Source organism: Eublepharis macularius, chromosome 1 (genome assembly GCF_028583425.1).
Source record: "Eublepharis macularius isolate TG4126 chromosome 1, MPM_Emac_v1.0, whole genome shotgun sequence".
NCBI classification, from domain to species: domain Eukaryota; kingdom Metazoa; phylum Chordata; class Lepidosauria; order Squamata; family Eublepharidae; genus Eublepharis; species Eublepharis macularius.
This window is the reverse complement of record NC_072790.1, coordinates 30,543,283-30,568,435: the sequence shown is the minus strand read 5'-3', so window position 1 is coordinate 30,568,435 and position 25,153 is coordinate 30,543,283. Positions and strand designations below refer to the sequence as shown.

Below are 25,153 nucleotides of genomic sequence, written 5' to 3'. Positions count from 1 at the left end.
AGTGTGCAGAAATGCAAAACCTACTCCAAATTTCTTCCTTTAGGTGTGCGACACAGAGAAAAAAATTGAGACCGATTCCTTGATCTCACTTTAACCTCAAAGACTGCAACTCTTTCTCCCAACCAGGAACGATTGGTCCCAATTGGCACTCTTTTAACGGTGCAGTAATTGCAACATCTGTATGAAAATATTGATTTGCTTGGTTTAAAATTTAGATAACTGAAGCTAATAAAAAGGCTTTTTTTGTTTTGTGTTTAGGACTTAGAAGAATTCTGCTTTAAGTTTTGTGTCAATCATTTGACAGAAGTCACCCAGACGGCAGCCTTTTGGCAGATGGATGGTTCTCTGCTAAAGGAATTCATTGCAAAAGCCAGTAAATGTGGAGCCTTTAAGAACTGAGAGAGAGAGCTATCTGGTTTGGGATGAAACATCTGTAACTGATGCGGTGACTTCATACATTGGTGTACCGCCATAGACCAAGACATTTTCTATGGCCTTGTAACAGCGAGGTTCGACACACGTCAGATAAAAACCACTCTTCCTGTAGCTGTGATTTGAGAGGAGCTCCAGCAAAAGCTCTCGACATCGGCCGCTCCTGTTCTTTTGAACAAGCGTACCATTGCAGAAGGAACTGGTGCGAGATCTTCAGAGATGTGACTTCTGGTGATAGACGCCGAGTTTGCTTGACATGGCCAATTGTAACTGACTTCAGATGAACTTCATGGGACTTGTATGCTTACTAGCTGCAGGGCATCAGGCACAAGCAAGGTTCACCAGATGGAAGTATGAGGAAAGAACAAGATTTTTTTTCCTCTTGTATAAAAATCACAACTGCCCCTACTTCCAGCTGCACTTGTGTGTTTGAAGGAAGCTTCCATAATGCAGCAGTGGAAAGGACTTGGACCACTTCCGTGACACTGTTTCCTAATCTCATTAGAATGAGTTGCTTTGGACCTCCCTCCAGTATATAATCAAATTACGCAAGGGACGGGGGGTGGGTGGGAATGGGAGCAATCATGGCTCTTAATTTGGGAAGTTAAAAGTGTAAAAAAACAGGTTTCTGTATTGAAATTGTGTTTTGTATTGAAATTGTGTGTGTTCCTTGTAATAAAAAGGTTTTGTAAATTCTTGTATGAAATTTTCAGGAATGGGATGGTTGATAAGAGGAAAGGAGCGGTTTCTAAATCAGTAATGACTGCATTACTGCAGTGTCAGTTGACTGTATACTAAAGCAGAGACTGAGCTTGGAAATTAGACGCTTGAATTAGAGGATTAGTAACAGTCTTGCCACTATAGCACGGAAAAGTCTTTTGGAAGGCTGGAACAAGGTAAGTTGTTGTCCTGGGGTAACTTTCTTTGCATGGAAGCTTGCATCACACAAAACAGCTGGGCTTCATTGGTTTATGTGCTGGTGGGTATTTTGCACGGTATTGCCTAAATTGTGTAAGATGCAAAAGGAAAGCACTCTGCCTTGCCTGTTACATCTTCAAATGGGTGCTGGCTTCAAGCAATGTATTCTTTTTCTGAAAAATCATCTTCATGCCTGTATTAGAGGCAGCTCAACAAACTTAACGTGTGTGTAGGTCTGTGATGCCCTGGTGTGGCATTTGCTTCCTCTCCAGGAAGCTGATCCTATCTTCTGCGCTCACAAACAGCAACCATTTGGAAACTGTTGCCTCCAGCATAGGCTTGTGCTTGGACCCTCCTCCTATTTTGTTATAGCACCCACTTTGTTTTCAGAATTCCAAATGTATCCACAGCCAGATGCGGGCACCTGATGGTACTATTCTCTCAGTAAGAGGATGTATAGATTACCTGTCTTGGCTGTACCCCCAAAACTAAAGCCCCCTTGATTTTCCCAACCATAGGTGACATTGCTGACTCTTATGTTCTAATTATTTTCAGTGTAGAAATTGGTTTGTATGCATGCCTTCACCAGGTTATCAGCTCATTTCTCAGAGCTCAGAAAATAGTAAGTCCTTCCTGTTCCCCGGGCTGAAGCGGATTGCCCTGATCAAATACTCCTCTCTTTTGACAATCCAGCCTGCTTGCTGGGACAACAGTGCTGTTCTAGTATTTATCCTTTAGTTTTTTTAAAGACAGTCTTGAAGCCTCTTAACATCTGTGTGCATCTGAATAAAGTGCTATCAAATCAAAGCAATTTGTGGCAAGCCCGTAGGGGGTTTCAAGGCAAGAGACGTTCAGAGGCGGTTTGCCATTGCCTGCCTCTGTGTAGCGACCTGGACTTCCTTGGTGGTCTCACATCCAAGTACTAACCAGGGCCAACCCATCTGCTTCCGAGATCTGGTAAGGCTGGGCTAGCCTGAGCCCTCCAGGGCAGAGTCTTAACATCTGCATGTACTTTTATAATAAAAATCTTTTATTAAACATTTTGCAATTTTGGGTAAGTAAACAACGTATCAGTATTCAAGCAATCCTGGATATACAGAAATGCCTATACTTGTAAACTTCTTGATTTTTTTTTCCAGCACATTTTAATAAGATGAGGCTAAGCCATTGCTGGGATCCATACCCAGCTAATGTCCTGCCCTCAACCACAGTTACAACCACTTGAACTTTTACATTTTTTATTCTATAAAACCACATGTAAAAAGTGCAAGATTTGAGCATTTCTCTTTGGACAGTCACACGAGCATAATTCACCTCTGTTAAAACCTGTCAGTGGGTCCTGAGGAGCAGAACTTAAAAGTAGTATAGGGCAGTAGCAGAAAGTTACCAAGTGCCACAGCATGAGCAGTTTGCCAGAGTCTCTGCTGCAAACTACAGAAATGGAGAGTGGGGCTGTGGCATTTGTGAAGAACCTGGAGGGCCAAGGCGATTGGTCGGTGCCATCTTCTACAAGTGGCCATAAGACAGAATGTGGTAAACAGCAGACTGCCTGTTGGTAGATGGAAGGAAGAAGCAGCAGTGATGCTGGAGACGGCAGCTGGCGTACAAAATGATTTTGAGTTTTTCAGTAAAAACCTGTCTGTCCCAAGTCACAGGAAGGGCCAGTTATCACAAAAGAGGTATAAAAAGCCAGCTGGTAAATGATTGCCTGTGTATTCTGAAGCTGAAAGAAAATATGGGAGCTGTGCTGCAAAGAGATGTCAGTTATTCAGAGGTACAGCTAGATGCACTCGCCGCATCTTCTGGGGCAGGCAGTACTACTTTCAAATCTTTTAGAAGCTCTATCTGGGTATCCAGTCTTTTCCGTGTTTCCAGTAGTTCCTGAATTTTCTCTTCTGTTCCTGTATCAAGGGGGAGAAAGTTACTTATTAACAAATGCAATGCATTTTGTTGGAGAGAACTATCAATTGACCTAAAGTGCTTGGTGACCTAAAGACTTCCTAGAGATAGCCACATTTAACCAACCCATAAATAGTCTCATTGAAAAACTTCAGGAGACAAAAGATTTGGCACAAATTACTGTTCTTGCCAGAACCAGCTAGTGGAACTGGAGGCATAGATCTGCAGACAGCCTGCTCTGCCTCAAAGCTAGAGTTCCAGTTTCCGTCCCTAGAAATGAGCCCATGAAAACTAAGGGTGTGCATTCTGGGAAAAAGTGTTCTTTTTCTGAATCTGGGGATGTTGAATGAAATGTTTGTCGTGATTGGTTAGTTTTCCAGAGGGGTGTTGCCAGGTCGGACTAGAAATTTGTGTCCTCCCCCCCGCCCCCCCCCGTTCTCATGATTTACATGGCCGTTCTTTTCAATGGGGAAGGGGAGTGGGGACCAGTCGGGAGTCTCTGGGGCAGCTGTATTTTCACTTATTGGTATCCAAATCGCAGAGAACACAGTCCTCCCTCTAAAGAACTCTTTAAGTTTCAAGCAAATTGAACAAAGGGGGGGCGGATTTTAACAGGCTCACAAAGTAGGTCTCTCTGCACAGGCGCACTAAGTTCTCCTAATTCCTAAAATGACCATCAGCACAAGTGCATTTAAAAAACCAAAGCTGTTATTTCAGTTCGCTACTGTTAGAGTGACTGACAATTTTTTTATCTATTGAAAACTCTGCATTTTCCTTTCTTTCCTTGTTTCAGTTTGTTTGTTTCCTTACAGAAAGTGAGGAAGGCTTCTGTTACAGTCTTCCCCAGCCATCTTTGCACTTTCATTATTCCCTATGGGGAACATCGGGGGGAGGGGTGTTGGAGTCGTTTTTTTAACCAAATATCACCAAAGTTGCTGCAGTGTCTTCTGCCTGTCCTTCAAGCGACCCCCAAGTTTCAAGCAAATTGGGCAAAGCGTTTGAATTCTGCAGGTCCTGAGCAAGCCACCCTGCCCTTAGGCTTTCTACTTTTACAAGAAAGGAAGGAGAGGGAAGGAAGAAGCGAGAAGGAAAATTGCAGCTCTCATTGGGATTGGCTGGAAATGCTCTTTGCTCCCTCTCTTGCAACGATCTGATTGGAAGGGAGAAATTCAATACAGATTCAAGTGAAAGGCCAGCAAATATGGCATAGCTGGTAAACACCAGAACTTGGGGAAAAACCAAGGATTGCAGGAGGGAGGGTTTCTGTGACTACCAAGCAGCCAGGACTAGCATTTCCATTCTGGGCTGTCACAAGTAATGCTCGAAAACAGGTTTGTGATTTTTGCAGCTCAGGATTTTGTTCACGCACACCCCTCCTGAACACCCTGGGGATGTTGGAAAGGGGGGAAGAGCCCTGTGTTTGGATTTTACCAGGGCCAGCCCTCAACCTGACTAGCAAGCCAAGATTCCTTCACCAGTGTCAATCTCCCGAGCTGTGACACTGAGTGCTGCTACCAGACCGCTCGCTTGTGCCTTAGGATTAGCACGGCCAGTCAGAGTCACAGGCCACCCTGACTCTACGCTTGCTCCAGTCAGTGATGCTGGACTTTGTTTCATACGTACCAAAATGGGCATTTGCGAGGATATTTTCAAACAGGCCGCAATCAAACAGGGATATTACTGTCTCTTCATATTCTGAGAATAAAAGACAAAAGAAATCCTGTTCTCTTAGCACATACGACAGATTTTTAAAAACACACACACAGAATGCTGTGTGACCCTTTACATTCATCAGAAGTGTATTTTCAATCACAGTTCTGGGAAAGACAGATTTTCTGGAATGTGTCAGAGAAAAAGTCTCGTTTTGCTATTTACTTTAAGTAGACCTGTATGAATTTGCGTTACTGGGGTGTATTCTATTTCAACCCAGATGAGAAACGAGATTTAGGCAATGAATTCATAAGCATTCGCTGCAGTCCAAAACATGCTTTTTCAATTGGTGATGCTTTTAGCTAAATTCCTCTCGAGTGAGTGGCAATAACCCCAAATCCTTGGGAGTTTCATTCAACAAGAAATGTTGCAGCAGAACTGAGAGTATTTGTATTCACCTTCTGCTATGGCACATTTCCCAGACCCCACTGTATTAATACTTTGTGGTGGCGATTTGTTCTACTGGAAGAAGGGTTGGAGCAACCCATCTTGACTATGTTAAAGGACACCTCAATGACACAATTGGATTAACAGCAGCATGGCTAGCAGGCCAAGAACCTCCATCTCAGGTGGCTGATCTGGGAATGCAGTTCAAAAGAAGCACACTCTCCATGTTCAGGCCTCAGGCTTCCTGGTCTGATGGTCTTCGTGAGAGCTGGGACTTAGCCTGCCAATCATCACCTAGCAGGGTCTGGAGCACAAGGGGAGGCAAGGGCCTGGAGCTGGATCTCGAATCCAAGGGCTGTGGCCTTGTGAACTGGCTGAACCAGCAAGGCGCTCTCTCTCTGCTTAGCTCACGGCTTAAGTAGCCAAGTGGGCAAGAAGCTTCACCTGGCCAAGGTTTGATTGAGCCCCAGTCTGGCAAAACACGATGTGCAGTTAGGCAGTGATCTGGCTCAGTAGATGGAACACAGGCTACCAGCCTGACACTGCTCCGTTGCTGCATTGCCTCCTCATGAGCCTGCTGTCTCTGTCGCTCTCGCTAGCTGTGGGGAGAGCCTGGGAGACGAGTACTCCAAACATGGCCCTGCGAGGCAGAGGACTGGCTGCCCTGGATTCTGCCACGTTGGCAGCATTGCCTGGAGCTGAGCCTTCAGGGGTAAGTCCTTGGACTGAGGCCTCAGGATCCAGGGCTCCTGGGTCTGGAGGGGGTCCAGTGGTGCTGGGTGTTGCCTCAGCTTCCTGGTCAGCCCTCAGAATGGATTCTGGCTCTTTCTGGTCATCATCTGAAGAATCTGCTACCAGGTCCAGCTCAGGCGGGTTCAAAACCCTGCCTGGCTGCAGGTCACTTACATTTTAACACAGCCCTCAGCTATTCTGTTCAGGCACCAAAGATGTTACAGAGAGGCCTCTCTCGAGGTTAGAGGCATCCTTTATCAAACATTCAAATTCCATTAAGGCATGTTAATAACTCAAACACCCTCCTCTCTATTTAAACAGGGCCAAACCCAACCATTTTTCTCCAAGAGCTATCCCCTGGAGAGATGTCAGAAGACTGATCTGAAACTCAGATGTAATACTTTCACTCTTCGCTCATACTTTGTTTCCACCAGGGCTTTTTTTCTGGGAAAAGAGGTGGTGGAACTCAGTGGGTTGCCCTCGGAGAAATGGTCACATGGCTGGTGGCCCCGCCCCCTGATCTCCAGAGGGGACTTTAGATTGGGCAATCAAGGGCCATCTAAACTCCCCTCTGCCTGGAGATCAGCGGGCGGGGCCAGCAGCCATGTGACCATTTTCAAGAGGTTCCGGAACTCCGTTCCACCTGAAAAAAAGCCCTGGTTTCCACAGATGCGCATTCCGTTCCTGCAGGGTAAGAGAGCCCAGCACTTCAGGATTTGTTCAGTGTTTGAACAGAAGACCTGGAAGCAAACTGGCCCAGGAGGGTGTGTGTCACCCACTCTTCTCCTAAAGCAATTTTGGGAGCCTTGAGACAGTAAGTGGGAAAAGCCAAACTTTTTGCAGTACCTGCTTCTGGAGTGTTGTCGCTCATCAGCTTTTGCTGCGCTAGGTGAAGAGTGTCCAGCATCTCTTCGAAGAGGCCATCAAGAAGCCCGGCCTGCTTGCACTTCCTCAAAAATTCTACTCTGACTAGTAACAAAAAGGAACACAACCTTAGTGGACCGGCTTTCAATCCACTGCCTCTTACCGCTGCTGCAAAGCCTTCTGGTAGCCACAATTTATTTCCAAGGAAGATGCTTGAAAGCCCCATGTCAAGCCCAGAAACACTTCCTTCCAGGAGGCTGGGGCTTCTGTTTCCACCACACAAAGCCAGAGTTCCGTCACCCTTGCACTAGGTACAGCAGCTGAAGACTCACCATCCCTTGCAGAGATCACACATGAAGCTGCCTCGTACTGAATCAGACCACTGGTCCATCGAGGTCAGTATAGTGACTGGCTCTCCAGCTCTCAGGCAGAGGTCTTTCACATCACCTACTAACTAGGCTTTTCAACTGGAGATGCTGGGGATTGAACCTGGGACCTTCTGCATGCAAAGCAGAGGCTCCTCTATTGAGCCACAGCCCCTCCCAATCTGAGGCTGCCGTCAGTCAGAAGCCTCCTCAGTTGGCACAGCTAAGGGGCACACAAAGCTCCGCCCCCTTCCCCCGGGACTCTGTTCTCCATGCTTTGGATCACTCACTCAAGGCCAGCAAACTACCTTAAAAACAGTGCAGAACCTTCCATTTCTCACTGCTTGCAAACTGGACATACTTGCAACCGAGCCTGCTTTCACGAGGTCGTGAGGAGAAAAGGGGGGGGGGCAGGAGAACCATGCAACAGTACTCCAAGCTCCGTGGGGAAAGGGTAGCGTAGAATGGGTAGAAGCAGGCTCGATTCTCAATCAAGGGCACAGAATAAGTTTATTCCCCACCTGGGCCTGAAGAGCACCCATTTGACTGTATGCTATATAGGCCAGTGGCTGCCACGCCACTCATTCCTGGGGGGAAAACTGCAGTGCTCTATTTGGGGAAAACACTGCAATGGGAACAAAACTGGCCCACCACCACCTTCAACAGTGGGAGGCCACAATCCAAAGGGAGACCTTGGGATGGGGGGGGGATGTTTTTTTCCCTCCCCTTTCTGAAGGCAACATTTCCCAAGATTCCTCAGCAAACTAAATTCGAGAGAGGGAGAAGGCTCCCCCTCCCCAGAGTAGATGGGATTTCTGTATATCCTGTCTTATCCTCAGAGCTGCATAGTCTCGCGAAGGAGCCTAGCGCATGGACACATTATTCAGGGAAAAATTAAATTAAAAATGCAACGTCTGGCCTGGAAGGATGGAAACAATGCCCTCTTTCCTGCAACCCTGGGGAGTGAAGGCCATGGGGAGTGAAGTTCAGCTAAAGGGATCCTCCTATTTCTCTTGCTGTGTAAAGACAAAGATCATAACTACACCCCCCCACTTCCTAAGAAGTTCCCATTATTCCTTTCACAGCGCTGCACAACCAGCTGTTACAATCCATCAGCACCAGAGATAACAGAAGCCATACCTTTCTGCCGGTCTGGGTTTTTCCTGAAGGCTTGTAGGCTGTCCTCCGCAATCGTCTCCTTTCTCTGCTAAAAACAAATCACGATGTTTACTTGTTGATCAGCACCCCACCATCCAGGCTACGAGTGGCGATTTTCTTGTGTCCCAAAGGTACGTCCTTCCCCCCTCCCTGCTTCTCTGGGCTGCAGTCTGGAATTAAAAATGCTCCAAGCGATTTCGGCTTGGGCATTTTGCGTTCTGATCTGTAAGAAGGTAAATGTAAGACCAACAGGGAAGGTAGCTTGGGCCAAAAAAGGCTTTTCACACGGACCTTCCAGAGGTCTGGCCAAGGAACTGGAACTCTCAAGCCCTCTCCTCTCGGGACAGATTTTACTCCTGACGCATGCCTCATGGGGCAGAGGCAGCATGTTTTTGCTCAGTTCCACGAAAAATCTCCCACCTGCACCCCAGTAAAACATCTACAGAAAGAGCAGTGATGTGGCAGCACAGATGACCACGGATTCAAAGGGCATCAGCTAGAGAGACGTTTCAGAAAGGAGTGCATTTATTTATCTAGGGTGCTTTTAACCTGCTTTTCTCTGCTCAATGCTGGCTCAAAGCAGCAGCTTACAACGTCAAAATTTCATAAATATGACTTGCCCTAAAACAGACTAATTCGGGGGGGGGGGGGGCAGAGATGGTGGCACAGTTCCGTGCTCCTTCCTGAAACAAGCAGGTGGGCACTTGCTTCCTGAGTGCAAGGGATCTGTTTTTTAAGAAATCATACATGCAGTCATGCACGCTCGACCAAATGAGGAAGCTGATGCAAAACACTTGGAAGAGTTTTAGAGGATCAGCATCAAGAATCCAACAACCGTTCAGCTATACATTACCATTTTTTTCCTAACACACGAAGACTTCATTGTAATGGGTGGCTTTTCCATCTTATTGTCTTCTTCTAGAAATGTCAACAAGTAAAAAAATATGTATAGTATATAAGGCCATTGTTTTATACTTTGGCAAGTCAGCACGAGATATACCATAAAAAACAGACTACGGCTCCCCAGATTAGCTTTTTGACTTTTCAGGAGGGCTTACCCACCCCCAGCAACAATTCTATGATTTTTTTTAAAGAAAAAGAATAACAGTAGACCTGGCCTCTGGAGGCTTGCCCCAGTTGATCTGTAGCACACAGGCCCTTTACACTTTCAATGACTATTATTTACCCATTGAAAATAAGGGCCCTTTAAAGTTTAAAGGGCCCAGGCACCACAGACCAGCTGGGGCGCATGTTCTCCTCCTCAGTCTCCCCTGCTGTCTCCCAGACGTGATTCCCAATTCCAGTATTACTGGGAGTGGGAATCTTTGGAATCTTTGGGGGTAGGAGGCTTTTGCAAAATCAGATCTTGCCAGTAAGATCCCAGAAATATCCAGCATTTTATCATGTTGGCAGTATCTGATTGCACACCCCTAGTTCAGGCATCCTACAAAACCAAAAATCAATTAAGCTAACTACACAGCTAGTGTGACTATCTGAATGCATGCCACCCTGTTAGTTATGATTAGTTTGGATCTGTCAAACCAGGATTTGAAACCATTGTCTGAGGTTATTTATTAGCCACAGCGAGTCATAACTGTCTGATGCAAGAACACAGACATCCTGGCTTCTTTCCAGGCATGGCCCTTGCCTCATCTTTAGCTTTAGGGACGAGCAGTCAGAGCGTGCCAAAAAAAAAATCTGAGCCATGAGGAGACAGCCTGAATCAGGAAAAATGCAGTGACACATTGACACAGCGAGTGAGGAAAAGATGTTTTTTCCCCTTAAGGGCAGCTGAGATTAAAATACCCCCGACTCCCAGGGATATCTTATGAGTGGCTACTTTCCCCTAACATATTTTCGTCTGCTGTGTTTCAAATCAGTTGCTAGTCCAGCGCTAATAGTCGACAACCATACAATGAAAGGAAACTCACCATAAAGATTGGTCTTCCTATTTGGGTCATGATTTGGACAGAACACTCTAAAACATTAAGAGAAAAGTTGAAGGAAAATGCATCAGCTTAATATGGGAGGAACAGGACTCGCTGATTAGTAAAACAAATATACAGACAATATTGTTTCAGCAGAGAGTATTGTTTGGCAAATTTCTAGACTAAACATTCTACATTTTCTTTCTAGTTTTACTAACCAACTCAATAGTTGGCTTTTAACCCGTCTCTAGGCTGACTGGAACCTGTGGCACCTTCTGCCATGGAGGGTTATCCTTTACCAGAATCAATGCTGAGACTTAGAGCATTCAGCAACAAGCCCTATCCTAGCCTGGATATTTAGAAGCAAGTCCCACCCCACTCATTTAAAATGAGGTATTTTCAAGATTACAGCTTATGTTCAATTCCTCACCCAAGATCCTGATAAACATCTCTAGGTCTCCTATTTGCCCTCTGGTTTATATAAGCAATCATGGTGGTGAAGAATAAGGGATTAAAATTGCCAGGTAAAAATACAAACTCAGATACTACCCTTGGCTTGGAAGTGTTAAGGTGGTGCCCTCTTATTTGACCATCCTACTACAAAAGGTCTGCCTCAGCTTTGGGCTGGAAATGTGAACAGCAACTGAAAACCTCACTTTTGCTACAGGGGCTGTGGCTCAGTGGTTTGCAGGCAGAAGGTCCTAAATTCGATCCCGAGTATCTCCAGTTGAAAGTATCAGGTGGTAGTAAATGTGGAAGACCTCCACCTGAGACCCCGAAGAGCCACTGCCAGTCTGAGTAGACAATACTGACTTTGATGGACTAATGATCCAATTCAGTATAAGGCACGTTTCTGTGTTTAAGAAGATATTCTGACTATACGTAGCTGTGTTGATCTGCAGTAGAACAGCAGGATTTGAGTCCAGTGGCACCTTAGAGACCAGGAAGATTTTTCAGGGTATAAGTTTTGAGAGTCAGAGCACCCTTCTTCAGATATCTCCTTTTTCATATCTGAAGAAGGGAGCTTTGACTCTCAAAACTTATATCCTGAAAAATCTTTCTGGTCTCTAAGGTGCCACTGGACTCCAATCATACTATCGTATATTTATTTGCTCTTTCTCCAAGGATCTCATCAAACCTTTATCAAGGAATGTCAACAATACATAAACCGCTCATCACCAGTATCTTCCTCTTATCAGAATCTGTGTGACAGAGATCAAGAGCTGTCACTTCTAAACTTTCAATTTTAATTCATTGTCTTCAGTGAACTGAAGAGCTGCGCTAATTGAAATAAGTTTCTCTACATATTCTCACGTTCACTTATTTCTTGAATTGGGGGGTCTGTATATGCAAAAATAAATACAAATCTTCTCCCCCCCACAAGCCGCAGAAGACAAATGAATCTGAAGCAGGCAACAGGATTTGGAAGTTGTGTGTGTGTCTGTAGTAGACTGGGATTGTATTTACGTAAAAGATATATAGGGCTTCTAAGGATTATAGGGATTCTAAAGATCCCTATAACCTTCTGTCTTGTGGGACATGTCCACAGAAACCATCCTAACGCCTTGTTTCTTGTCGCTTCAACCCCCAGCCAATACAGAGTTTATGAAAGTTGGGAGACAACCAATGAGTTTAGTCAGCCTTAATTCTGGAGATACCGAAGATTTACACAGCTGGTAACTGGATCAATTTCATGACACTTTGGGACTGCACCAATATTGCCTAGCCATTAAATAGTCACTTATGCCCTGCCTTCCTTCCCACCGGGGACTCAAAATGGCTTATATCATTCGCCTCTATTTTAATCGCACAACAACCTTGTGAGGTAGGTTAGGCTGAGAGTGTGTAACTGCCCCAATCTCACCCAGTGAGCTTTCATGACAAAATGGGGATTCAAACCCAGGTCCCCCAGATCCTCGTCCAACAATCTAACCCACTACACCAAACTGTAAAAAGGTGGTACAGAATTCAGAAAAGGTTTTGTTAAATACCGATAAATGCCATTTACTGTGTCTGTTTCTATTGCAGCATCATCACACAGCGCACAGAAATAATGGTAACTCCTGCGACAGTGTTTTATCTCGCACCCAACGGTGGCTCCTTTCTTGCGACAATAATTACACATCTGCAACAACGGAAACCATAACGCTTTAAGCACGTTTATAATATGTAGTTGAAAATTCGTAGCTATTATGATGAAATAAACATGTTCGTGAGTAGGAGTGAAACCGTCTCCCCAGTGTTGAGAGGAAACTGCCCTTGGTCAAGCCCTCCCCGGAGTCCACTCTGCATCCACCTCTTCCCTTCCCCGCGTATCTTAATTGCCTCGAACAGGCTGCTGTACGGCCTGCAAGGATCTGGAAAACACACATGCTACCCATCCAGCTTTACTGAGAGGGGGGCTAATCTCATCTGAGACCACGGAACCACTCTGGAGCATGTCAATTGCAGGTTTTACTTTCAACGGGTCATTAGGAACTTTAGCAGTTAATTATTAAAAAGGCTACCAGCAGATATCTCACCAGCCTCCTTCCTCTCTTTATTTCATTCATTACTGAGTCTACATCAAACCTTATATCAGAGTTTTCAGGATTATGTTCTTCAGATTCCACAAATCCAGAGGAATATAACTAAAAAAAAAAAAGAAACAGGAATTTTAAAAATTCGACAAGATCTATTAAAATGTAGCATTAAGAAACAGCAGCCAGAATTTGCAAAGGATTAAATTCAGTGTCATGCTTGATTTAGGAGTTTCTTTTGTGAATTTACTCATCCGCAAACAGCCATCAGTCAGCAGTCTAAACTATACATATTCTTGGATTTTAGCCACCATGCTCCCTCTTCCAGCCACCTAGAGAACTCAGGATTTGGGTAAGAACTCAAATCATCTTATTGCAAGGCAGCTTCCTGTGATCAGCTGCTCAAAGGGGGAGGGCATGGCTCAGTGGCACAGCATCTGCATGGCATGCAGAAGGCGTCGGGTTCGATCCCCAGCATGTCCAATGGAAAGCATCTGGTTGTAGGTGATGTGAAAGAGAGCAGCTGCCAGTCTGCAGGACTAATGATCTGATTATCAGCCAGATTACCTGTGGTCAGTTCACACGCACACACACCCAATCTGAAAAAGTGGGGCAATGGGCAACCTGCTCTCAGAGGCAGCCTTTCATCTACCCTTCCCCCAGAGTCTGCGGTTAAGTCGGCCAGTGCAAGGTCACAGGGAGCAGCCTTAGGCTTAATCATACCACGAAATCCATTGCTTCCCCCTTCTTCAGATCTTCCTCTTAGCATGCCTGGAGAATTCCCCAAAGGTGAAACTCACCAAAGGAATAAAAGTCACAATCAGGAGAGTCCATTTTTTACAATACACAAGGATCTAACGTGCCAGACTATTATTTATCTTTGTATCGCATGTATACTCCACACATCTTTCATCATGGAACCGGTGTAAGCTGACACAGGATTGCCAAGAGGCTGCCATCCAAGCACTGACCGACCCAGACCTCCCGCACTTCAGCATATGCTTTCCAACCGCACCCTGAGCCCCTTACAATTATTCCTAGTAATCCTGTACGTTAGGTCCTTGTGTATTATTAAAAAGAAATTGCGGCTCTAATTTTCATTTTTATTGAAGTATGCATATAGTTCTTATTGGGTAGAGAAGAACAACTTTCTCATGTTTTGAGAAAACTTGCCTTGTCTACCCTTTCCATGCCTTTCCATCTCTAAAACTCAGAGGGCAGATACAAGGAAACTGGGTTCTTGGAAAACATAATAAGGACTTCCACCCAAGTCTCAGATTTCTGTCAGTTCCATAACACCACCAATTTCTCATGTCAGTCTCTACGTAAGCAAGGATTGCCACCTTTAAACTTCTTTTAAGTGATATCCATGGAGAAAACCATCCCAACCTGGAATGTCTTCCAATTAGGCTAATCATCTTAGAAGGAATTTATTTTCAACTGAAGGAATCTTAATGAATGCAAAATTCAGGCCTTTTGAGCTAGAGTGCCACGGAACATGAGCCGCTGTAGTGGGCCTCAGTTAGCAATGAAGCTGCAGTCTAGGCTAAGCTTGAGAGATGTAGTGGATGATACACACAATGAGGAGGGAGGGAGGATAGGTTAGATGCTCTCTGCCTCCCATTCCTCATCCTGCTGGGTGTATCCACAGCATGTTTTCTCAGGCTTGGCCATGCCTACAGCTTCACCGCTGGTACAGAAGCCGGGCAAGAAGATGCCTCAGCTCCATGCTACAAATTCTGCCGAATGCTTTTTAACAGTACGAGCAGACCTCTGTACCAACCATGCTCTGTGGTCCTTGTATCACAGAGGGCAGAAAAGATCTGTCACTCCACAGCCTCTTACTGCCTTGGGTCCAGGCTCTCTTTCACTTTATGCTTTGACACGGTGTGAAAGAATGCAAAAGGCAATGCCAATACGGTATGTGGGTTCTTAAATACTTGACATATCAGTGGAATCTGTTCAGCAGTTCAGAGACTTTTACAAATGTGTTTGTACACATGCTATATGATGCTTACTTTCCCCTCCTCTCAAACAAGGCACGGGGTCTTCTCTGCTGTTAAGTCATGTCTATCTCCATGACTGTTACAGAGGTCCATTTCACACTGTAAAGAGAGGCAACCTACCTGCTTTGATTCGGTCTCCTGGCCTCTCAACCATCTGGGCTTTCCTACATCAGTGGACACACAACGATTTGTTTAGCCTCCCTGTCCAGCTTCAGCCATACTACTATCCTGATCCTCCACCTCCTCTTAACCAGTTTTATTTTACTTGTTCCACTGGCAGTGCTCTAATCTCTGCCTCTGAGACCACAGAGCATGTTATACATCAAGTAGATACAATGATCATTAAACGGGCATTTTCAATTTCCCAACCATTTATTACGAACGGGTAGGACGCCACTGCAAACCTCACCAAGCAATCTTGATGAACTGCCAGATTCTGTCCTTCAGCAATATACATAATGGAACACTCTTCGTCCTCTGGGCAAAACGCACATTGTCTTTTTAACATCTTCGCAATTATCTTTATGGCGCTACCGCACTCCTATTTTAATTCACCTTAGGAAAAAATGTTAAAGATTAACATCACAGACATACTTGTTTCAGCTCAAGGAAGTTAAGCAACTAGTGTCAATACTTTCACTGAAGTGGCCCTGCTTCTGAAATCCTGCTTAACTGACAGTCGCTTCCATTTGGACAACAGCGCAGGTGTCCAGCTCAGACTTTGGCAAACCTCTAGGAGGAAAGAAAGCACCTGGTGCCTCTGGTGTTCTTATAAAACATGAAGATGGCATTCTCAAGAGGGTGCTTGTTCCTAACTATGCCGAGCAGGGAAGAGAGATAGGTCTCTAGCCATATTGAGAACCAACTGCAAATCAAACCCTTGCTTGGACATGCACTTAGAAACATGCTAAGTCACAGATATATCGGCCAAAGGGGGAAAAACAGCTGCAGTCAGAGGACAACATACATGAAGTCCCACAAAGGTCTTTTGGAAGCTTAATACTATTCCAAGGAAGTCCAAGTGGGATTCATGACAAGATATTACAAAAAAACCTAATCTATGTGGATGAAAAGCTTCAGGTGAACTGCACTGTTAAGAAGTAGTAAGAGCTTTGACTTGAGAATTGTTAGGAATCTTTCCTAAGACTCTCTGATATATACTTAATTAGTAGCAAACCTATCCCAACAGATAGATCAAGATAGGTAGCCGAGTTTGTCTGTAGCAGTAGAAAAAAGCAAGAGTCTGGCAGCACCTATAAGACTAACAAAATTTGTGATAGGGTATGAGTTTTCATGAGTCACATCTCACTTCTTCAGATATCTCTATCCCAACAGAGAAGTGTTTGATTACTCGTCCTGTACAAATTGAGCTTTCTGGTTGCCCGAGACCTGGGAGATTGTTTGTACACAATGTACCACAAACTGCAAATCAAGCTTTCACACTCAGACCATCGATAATATGGGAACATCTCATTACCCTGCCTGCCAATTAGAAGTGGTAATAAGCATAGCATGAAAAGAGTTTGGGGGCTGTGAGATATTATGCCAGAAGACAGATCTGGCATCCATTCCAGCTACAAGAGAGATGGTGTCAAACCATTTAGGGCTTTATACGACAAGACCAGTGCCTCTGAGTGTGTTCCAAAATGCTGAAGAGGAGCAATCCACAGGCAATACCAACAGCAGTCCCACATCAAGAGGTAATTGCCACATTCAGCACAAGAGAAGAGGCCTGAGCCTTTTCATCAAGTACAAGTTGTAGAGATCCCAGTTACTGCTGCAACCTGACAACTTAAGCCACATTTCACATCCTAACGTGTGTGTACACACACCCCAATAATATTTACACAGTTTAACCCAGTGTCTTTCAAGGGAGGGGGGGCAGAATGTGGCTTTAAACCTATGGTACATAATGATATGTTTGCTCATCCAAGTGCCATCGTTTAAAAAAAACCTTCAAAAACGTGCCTTGTAGAATGATGATTCAAATTTATATGGCAATTCAAGCCATTTCAAACTATTGGTGCACCGACTGACTGACCGACCGGTGCTGGTTCTGGTTTTCAAAGCCCTTTACATCCTGGGACCTGCATACCAAAGGGACCATCTCTCCCAGTGTGAACCTGTGGTCCAGCTTCAGTCCTCCTGTCTGTTTCTCCCCTGTTCATCTGCCTAAATCTGCTCACGGTTATCTCGGGCGTGGTGTCATTATCCCTATGGGAACAGCTTTCCTGAAAATGTTGGAGGAGAGTTCCCACCCTAACAAGTTAGAGGAAACAGAAGCAGTGCAAATTGGGGCTGTTAGGAAGGTTTGGGGAAGGGGGGCTAGAATTCTAATTGTGCTGCTTTCTGGCTATTTTCAGCTGTTTTGGAAATTGTGGTTTGTGATAGCGGTATTTTATTGTCTTCATTTTTAGTTGTGTTTTGCTGTGCCTGGTCGGTTGGTCTCTCTTAGTATGCATATTACCCAAAGTGAAGCCTTTAAGTCAAATGTTTGGTATTTTCTGTTTATTTGTAACAAGATCTCATTGTGAGAGGCAGCGTGGTGTACTGGTTAGAGTGCTGGACTAGGATCTGGGAGGCCCAGGGTCAAATCCCCACTCTGCCATGGAAGCTCACTGGGTGACCCTGGGCCAGTCACACACTCTCAGCCTAAACAACCTCACAAAATTGTTGCAAGGGGAGAAGAATGATATGCAGCACTTTGGGTCCCTACTGGGGAGAGAGGCAGAGTATAAATAAAGTAAATAATCATTCTTGAAGAGTAAGACAGAACAAATGATATATAAAGAATATAATTCGAATTATGTTGGAACTAGCTCAATTCATCCATCTGTGCTCAAAGAAAATGGGAAAGCACTCTAGCAATTGCAACATGTAAGATTGAAGAAACTACTGGGATGTCCTGGAATATGCATAAACATTCTAACTTCGAGGGAAATGAACCTCATAATGGTAGCAAGTGGTGGTGGTGGTGAAGGAACTGAAAGTTTTGCTGAGGAAAGCTGGCACAAAGGCTTAGGGACAGGAAGAGGTAGAGAAAGAGACTATAGTATAGAACCACTTCTGTCGCAAGGATAATACAGTGGAGAAAGCCACGCTGAGCTCCATGAATGAAGGGCAGGATAAAATTGTAAGGATACAGAAAGTTGTATAGGACGTAGGGAAGCAAAACAGCAGAATAACTGGAGGAAATTGGCAAGAGCTCACACTAGACTGAAAACAGGAACTAGGATGAAGGAGTGAAAAAGTGAATGGTAGAAAAGGCAAAAAATTGAAGGAGAGGCCAATGAGAGAGAGGCTATGGAAACACCTTCCCGGGCCTAACAGGACAGGCTGTATCAGGCTTGCGGGAATGAGAAATAAAGAGTTCTGGCAAGGCAGGACAACTAAAAACCTGGACAGCGTGAATGCATGTGCACACGTGAGTGACTATGCCATCAAACCTCCAACACTTTTGGCTTATTACTGTTATTGTAGCTGGTTAGCTAGATACTATTCAGTAGCCCCCAATTCATCGCAATGATCAGCACAATATTTGGTCAAATACCTAAGTGTTAATCCAGGGGGGGTGTTGCACTGCCTCAATGGAAATGCAAGAGGAAAGAGGTGACCTGGCCCCACGTTGTCACCCCCACCCAACCTATCTGGGCTGGCTGTAGCTCAGCTGCCTTCCAGGTGCAGGGAGGCCTCTTTTCTCTACTTCCTTGCCAGAGGTCCAACAGCCAGCCAAGCCCTTGTGGGCACAATTAAGAAAGAGACTCAGAGTCAATCACCTTTGCCAGTGTTCAGGTGGCAAAGTGGGCTGTTTGGCATTTGCACCCTGCTCTTGCATAGGGCTCCCAGTGGACTCCCATCCAGGTTACTGAGCTAGTTTCCACTCACCTAATTCTCAGAACTCTGTAGACTATTCACTGGCTCATGAACAGCTCTGTTGCAAAAAAAACCATCATCAAGTCACAAAAGGTTGTTTGGTAACACTGTCCTGTACCCCTAAGAACACTGACATGAGAGGAGAAAAATAAAAACGGGAACAAAAGTGGCAAATATTTACTTTTCACTTTACAGCTGAGCATCAATATCATGGCTTGTGCCAAATAAAAAAAAAGTCCTTACCATAATTATATGTTTAATTGCTCTGCTATGCATTTCCCAGAATATGAAAGATCTCAATGCCTACTGAAAAGTACTACTTTTTAATAATAATAACAATAACATTCGATTTATATACTGCTCTTCAGGACAACTTAATGCCCACTCAGAGCGGTTTACAAAGTATGTTATTATTATCCCCATAACAAACACCCTGTGAGGTGGGTGGGGCTGAGAGAGCTCCGGGAAGCTGTGACTGACTCAAGGTCACCCAGCTGGCTTCAAGTGGAGGAGTGGGGAATCAAACCCGGTTCTCCAGATTACAGTCCTGCCACTCTTAACCACTACACCAAACTGGCTCTCACCAGTCCTCCAAGGAATCCAGGGCAATGTACATGTCCACCCCCACCTCCCAATATTTTATTCTCGCAACCACCTCATGAGGTAGGTTCAACTGAGTGACTGCAACTGGTCCAAGGCAAATCTCAACATGTGTCTCCTGGTTTCTAGTCCAGCATTTTAGCCACTACACCACCGTGGACTCATGGAATAACTCAATCGTCACCTTTTGGCATGTTATCCTTAAGAACATCCTCCAGTGAGGTATATAACATTGTGTCAAGAATGGTTTTCTACACCAACCAAACAGTTCAGCCTCTACAGAAAAGAACAGACCTCCAGGAAACAAGCACAAATAAATGCGGTTTTGCTATATGGACCTACCATAGGAAGGACTGTGCAACCCAGCCAAGTGTCCAGACGCACAAGCTGGAGCTGACTGTGAGAGATAATACTGGAGAAGAAGTCTCCCCTTGTGGGATGCAAAGGGGTAGCCATTTTAGTCTGTCATAGCAACAAAAAACCAAAGTCCAGCATCACCCTAAAGACTTAACATTTATTGCAATAAGAGTTTTTGCATCTGACAAAGAGAGTTGTGGCTCTCAACAATAAAGTTGATTAGCCTTAACAGTGCTACTGGACACTTTACTATTTTGCTACTACAGACTAACATGGCTAACCCTTCTGGATCAATAAGAGTTTTTGTTTGTTACAGCCCATTTTGTCAGATATACGAAGAAATTTGATTCACGTACCCAAAAGTTCCTATCACAGTAAATGTTATTACTCTTAAAGTACCACCAGACTTTTTACTACCGCAGCAACCACTGGCCCATCACAAGAACGCAAACACTGTGTGTCATCTGGGGTGCTCTTAAGCGCTGTTTGCAAACTCCAGTGAATACACTTACAATCCACGTACAGAATATACTTGTTTATCCTTTACGTAGTGAGTAATTCTCACATTACATCCAACACACGTTCAATTGAACATATGATTGAAACCACACACTTATCCAGGTATTAGTCCCCTGTTTCATTCACAAAATGAACATGCAGTGGCAGGTTGTATGAGCATTCACTGTAACAAGTGAGCAGAGCTTTAATAAAAGGTGGACTGGGTGGGTCTACTAACAGGGCTCTTGCTGCCACATCTCCTAGATCAGTGGCCATTCTCTTTCTTTCCACGCCAGAAGAGCCCTGCTGGATGGATGAGGCCAGTGGTCCATCTAGGCCTGTTTCACAGCGGCCAATCATTTGCCCCGGAGGGCCAATAAACATGGCACAAAGGCCATGGTGGCCTCCCGGCGCTCCCACCCTGGTTGCAGAGAAGAAGAAAAAGAGGGTTGTTAAGAGCAGTATCCAGGTCTAACAGCACCTTAAAGCACAACTAGATTTCCATGGTTTGAGTCCCGTGGCACCTTAGAAACCCCACCAGCTTTTCAGGGTGTGCATTTGAGAGTCAGAGCTCCCTTCTTCAGACATCCCTGCTTCTCCATAACATAAAAACCACTGCAAGGGCTGAAGCTACAAAAGGGCACCTTGATTCTTCTGCGAAGAAAACCCTAGAGCGAAACCTCACTTTCGGTTTCGAAAAAGTGCCCCCCCCGCGAACCCTCCCGTGGAACGGAAATGCAGAATGGACCCCCGCCCCAGGGTACCTTCGGAAGGCCCCGGTCCAGCCCGTCCCTCCCAACGAGCGGGAAGGCTGAGGCATCCCCGCGGCTCTCCCGCAAAGCGGTCTCGGGTCTCCTTCGGAGATGGAGGGAGGCGGGAAGTCCACGGGGGCTGGCCACGGAGGTGAAGGCGGCGGCGGCCGGAGCAGGCCGAGGCTCCCTCCGTGGCCGGGGCGACCCGGCGCTGGCATCCCTCCCTCGCGGGCACTCACCGCTCCTTCCTGGGCAAGCCGCGGCGGCTCCTCGCGGGGCCGAGGGGGTCTCCTCACAGCGCCTGCCCCTTCCTGCCAGGCCCGGCGGCCCGAGCCCGTCATAGGCGGCGCCGCCCCGAGCTCCACCTCTCGCCTCGCTGGGAGGGAAAAGGCCGCTTGGCTCCGCGGGGAAGGCCGGCTTCCTCCCGCCAGCCCACGGCCAGCTGGGCCGGTCAGGGGACGCTTCCCCCCCGCCCTAGCCCTACTATTATTGGAGGCCTCAGCCAAAAGTTATTTGCGCTTTGGTTGCCAACCTCCAGCTGGTGGCTGGAGATCTCCCGGAATTGCAACGGATCTCCAGGTCACGCGTATTAGTTCCCCTGGAGAAAATGGCTGCTATGGAGAGTAGACGGCGTTATGCCCCCTGTGGTCCCTCCCTAGTAGAGTTGCCAGTTTCAGGTTGGGGAATTCCTGGAGATTTGGGGAGGGGAATCTGACACTGGCCAGAGGGGGGATCTCAACATATATAATGGCATAGAGTCCCCCCTCCAAACATCCAGGAGTTGGCAACTACTCCCCAGCCTACTGCCCAAATCTCCAGGAATTTACCAATCTGGAACTGGCAACCCTAATTTTGTTCCCCTTCTTTGGGGAGAAAGGCAGGGGCATAAGTGAAGCAAACATAAATAAAGCACATTTCCTGGCCTAAAGAGGACATCTAGGATGCACAAGCAGGTAGCAGCCTGGTTAAAAGCAGCAGCATCCAAGATCACAGAAGCCATGCCTGCCCAACATGTTTAAATCAGGCCCATTCGTTGCATTTGGCGGAGTTCCAGGGCTGCTCTTCAAGAAGAGGCCCCCCTCCGCAGTAGAGGAGCCACAATGGCCAGAAGGCAGATGAGGGGTTGAGGGCTGCAACTGTCCACCCTCACCCCCAGGGATGTGATGGAAGCTGCCATTCAAATTGGCCTGTCAAGGGACATTGGTTTTGTGCCTCTGCAAGCATTAAGATCTAATACAGCATAGGAAAACTCCGGCACGTCAAATAGATCCCACGGAACTGTCTAGTGTTAAAGCGCATCCATGTGGGTACATGTCGAGTTATTTTTCCATATGTTGTGTTAGGTAGGAATGCCACCTTGAGGTGTGGTCCGCTGTGGGGAGGATCAGCCTCCCCAAAGACCCTGACCTTTCACCCACGAAGGGGATCGTTTCCAAGTCCAAGATGCCAGAAGGAGAGTAAAGGACAGGAGGCATTCAGGTGCTTTGAAAGCCGCTACAGCTTTATTGCATACACACACAATATCATTTTGAAAGCTTGCTGGGGTATCTGGAAACATATGGGCCTTTGTGATTTGATGTTTACATTAACATAGGACCTTGCCACTGGGTCTGGGCCATTCTTAGTTTATGCCAGTAGAACCTTCTGTTCTGGTGACTTCCCTCTCCGGTCTCCTGGGTCCTTCTGTCCTTAGGTGGGCTCCCTAAAGATTTTGACCCTAGGTGGACTTCCCACTTTCTGTTGGTTTCGTTCCATCTAGTTTTACAGTTTGCCCATTTATTCAATCCCTGATATACATACTTTCTAGCCTCTCATTTGAGGCAGGCCAAATTACTTGTTTACTTTAAACCACCGTTTCAATTGCTCAAATCAATAACACGAATAAGCAGCTTGCTCATTAAAACTTCCCCCTTATGCTATTAATATGCTGTGGTTTGCTTAACCCTAAAAGTAGTGCTAGTGACTCCAATGAGCCGGAAATCTTTATGTAGAAATCTTTATGCAGTGCAACATTGCAGTTAGAAGAGATACTGTCTGTTTTTGTTTTTGGTAGCGGGCAGTATTTCAAAACAGTCACTTCAAGGTTTTTAGTGTTGTTCTATCTTATAGGGTACTCAAGGACCCTATAGGACCCTCAGACTTAGATTCCGTACTTATCAGTCCTAAGTGCACAACAGAAACGGCTCTTTTGCCAGACGGTACCAGATCAAGGGCTACGGGGGAGAAAACTGGGTTCCTCCCATAGCGCAACAACATTTCTACAAAGAAAAAAGGGCAGAACTGCCTTAACTAAAAGCGGCATCTCTGTTTAGAAGCCATTCCAAATGAGAAAGTGTAACGTTCTCCTATCTTTTGAGATACATGAGAGAACACGGAGGAGCTGCCCATGGGCACTGAAGGCCCCCTCCACCTGGGAGCATTAATCTTCACCATTTATTTTTCTTCTGACAGAAGCCTTGCTTTCCACCTTCCCTTGACTAATCCCTCCCTACCCATCCACCCTGTTCAGTGGATAACCTATCCCTCCTCTCTCTCTCTCTCTCTCTCTCATCCAGTCCTTTAAAAAGAGGAGTGGGAAAAGCTAGCTTGAATCCTTCTGTGCCACTCTTCTCCCAGGGATTCCCAAATGGTGTCAGAAGAGAAGCATCTGTGAGTATAATATTCTGTACAAAATACCTCATAGCTTTGGAACAGGGACTCATTCTGAAGAATGTGGGACTTGGTTTTATTACTGAAATTACCTGGAGAAATTAGTGGTGACTTCTCAGTTCAGACTTGTCAGGATGGGGACAGCATAGAAATTCTGATTCCGCAGCTGGACACTTCCCCTCTGAAAACAGTAGCACCTTTAAGTCTATTGTAGCATAAGCTTTTGAGAGCCACAGCTCTCTTCATCAGATGCATCTGACGAAGAGAGCTATGGCTCTCAAAAGCTTATGCTGCAATAAAGTTGGTTAGTCTTAAAGGTACTACTGGACTCTTTGCTATTTTGCATTCAGTTAGGGCTGTGAAATATGTCTGAAGTCAGAGAACTCTGTTAGACGTGTTTAGAATCCCAGTTTGGTGGGAGGAAATTAACTACAATTTGCCCAGGTGTCCACATTCAGACATCTTGGCAAATTGGAACTTGAAGTCTTCTGAAACCTGAAAGCCTTCCATCGTGCTCTGTGTATGAAGCAGGTAGCGTAATATTTTGAAAACGGAGATAAATCAAAAGGTGAGAGACGTGGTTTTAATGTTGGAAAATCAAGAAACAAGACATTGAAACAAAGGAAACAGTAATGAATGGGAAATAACATTGGAAGTAGGATCCAGGACGGGTCAACCAGCAATATTTGTAAACAACAATATTGCAATACAGAATTATAAAACGCACTCCAGGGTTGCAATACCAAGAAAAGAAAAAAACATTTATAAGAAACAAACTGCTGGCATTTAATTACATTCCAGTGACAGAACAAAGAGGGAAAACTTCCCTCAACACTAATAAGGAAGGGAGGACATAGTTAATCTTTGATTACTTATTTCCCTTTTTCACTACTGGTGAAACCGTAACCTAACAAAAAACTAATGTAGTGTAAATTATTTGGTTGGATGCAATGGGGCTCATCTGCCAATATGCTAGTGTTTCCACTGAGGGAAGAAGGCAACTATCCTACCACTCTGTTCCTCTCTAGCTGCAGAGCTCCACTTTGCCTCCCATGCAGGACCTCCCAAATTACAACCGGGAGGGGGCAGGATTCTCAGTGAACTGCCGCATGAGGAGGAAGATGGGAAAGTCCCATTCTTGAGCTCTGCTTCACTTGCGGTACTTCGGAAACAAGCTTGCTGAAAGTAGATTAGTAAACCAAATAACTAGTGAAACAAAAGCAAATTAAATGAGTGTTACACATTGATAAAAACAAGAGGAAATGCATATCATGCAAATCCCAGCAACAGGGAAGTCTTAAACAAACAGGAGCTATTACTATTATTTTTTGGGGGGAAATTATTTTTATTTCAATTATTAACAAAACTGTTTACAATATGAAATACAACGGGTAAATCGTTGAAAACTACGTAACAGAGAAAGGTAAACATGGAAAGACAAATTCAAGTTGAATGATCTGATATATTTTAGATTATAGATTCAGGATTGTTTGGTATATTTTATTG

At 45.3% G+C, this 25,153-nt stretch overlaps 2 protein-coding genes across 3 annotated transcripts in view; one reads left to right on the top strand and one right to left on the bottom strand.

Moving 5' to 3' along the window:
* RCBTB1 (RCC1 and BTB domain containing protein 1) overlaps positions 1-1,088 on the top strand; it is a 31,555-nt gene extending 30,467 nt beyond the window's left edge. For both annotated transcript variants that reach the window (XM_054976750.1, XM_054976741.1), the window contains one exon: positions 259-1,088. In XM_054976750.1, the coding sequence (XP_054832725.1) occupies positions 259-399 (141 nt within the window). In that variant the 3' untranslated portion in view covers positions 400-1,088. The remainder of the gene's footprint in view (positions 1-258) is intronic.
* Positions 1,089-2,360: 1,272 nt separating this feature from the next.
* Positions 2,361-25,153, bottom strand: part of SETDB2 (SET domain bifurcated histone lysine methyltransferase 2) — a 50,798-nt gene continuing 28,005 nt past the window's right edge. The window contains exons 13-22 of the mRNA XM_054970957.1: positions 21,011-21,374; positions 15,328-15,459; positions 12,916-13,023; positions 12,385-12,518; positions 10,397-10,443; positions 9,319-9,383; positions 8,448-8,514; positions 6,925-7,047; positions 4,873-4,944; positions 2,361-3,251 (exon numbers count right to left, since the gene is read on the bottom strand). Coding sequence (XP_054826932.1) covers positions 3,115-3,251; positions 4,873-4,944; positions 6,925-7,047; positions 8,448-8,514; positions 9,319-9,383; positions 10,397-10,443; positions 12,385-12,518; positions 12,916-13,023; positions 15,328-15,459; positions 21,011-21,374 — 1,249 coding nt within the window. The 3' untranslated portion in view covers positions 2,361-3,114. The remainder of the gene's footprint in view (positions 3,252-4,872; positions 4,945-6,924; positions 7,048-8,447; positions 8,515-9,318; positions 9,384-10,396; positions 10,444-12,384; positions 12,519-12,915; positions 13,024-15,327; positions 15,460-21,010; positions 21,375-25,153) is intronic.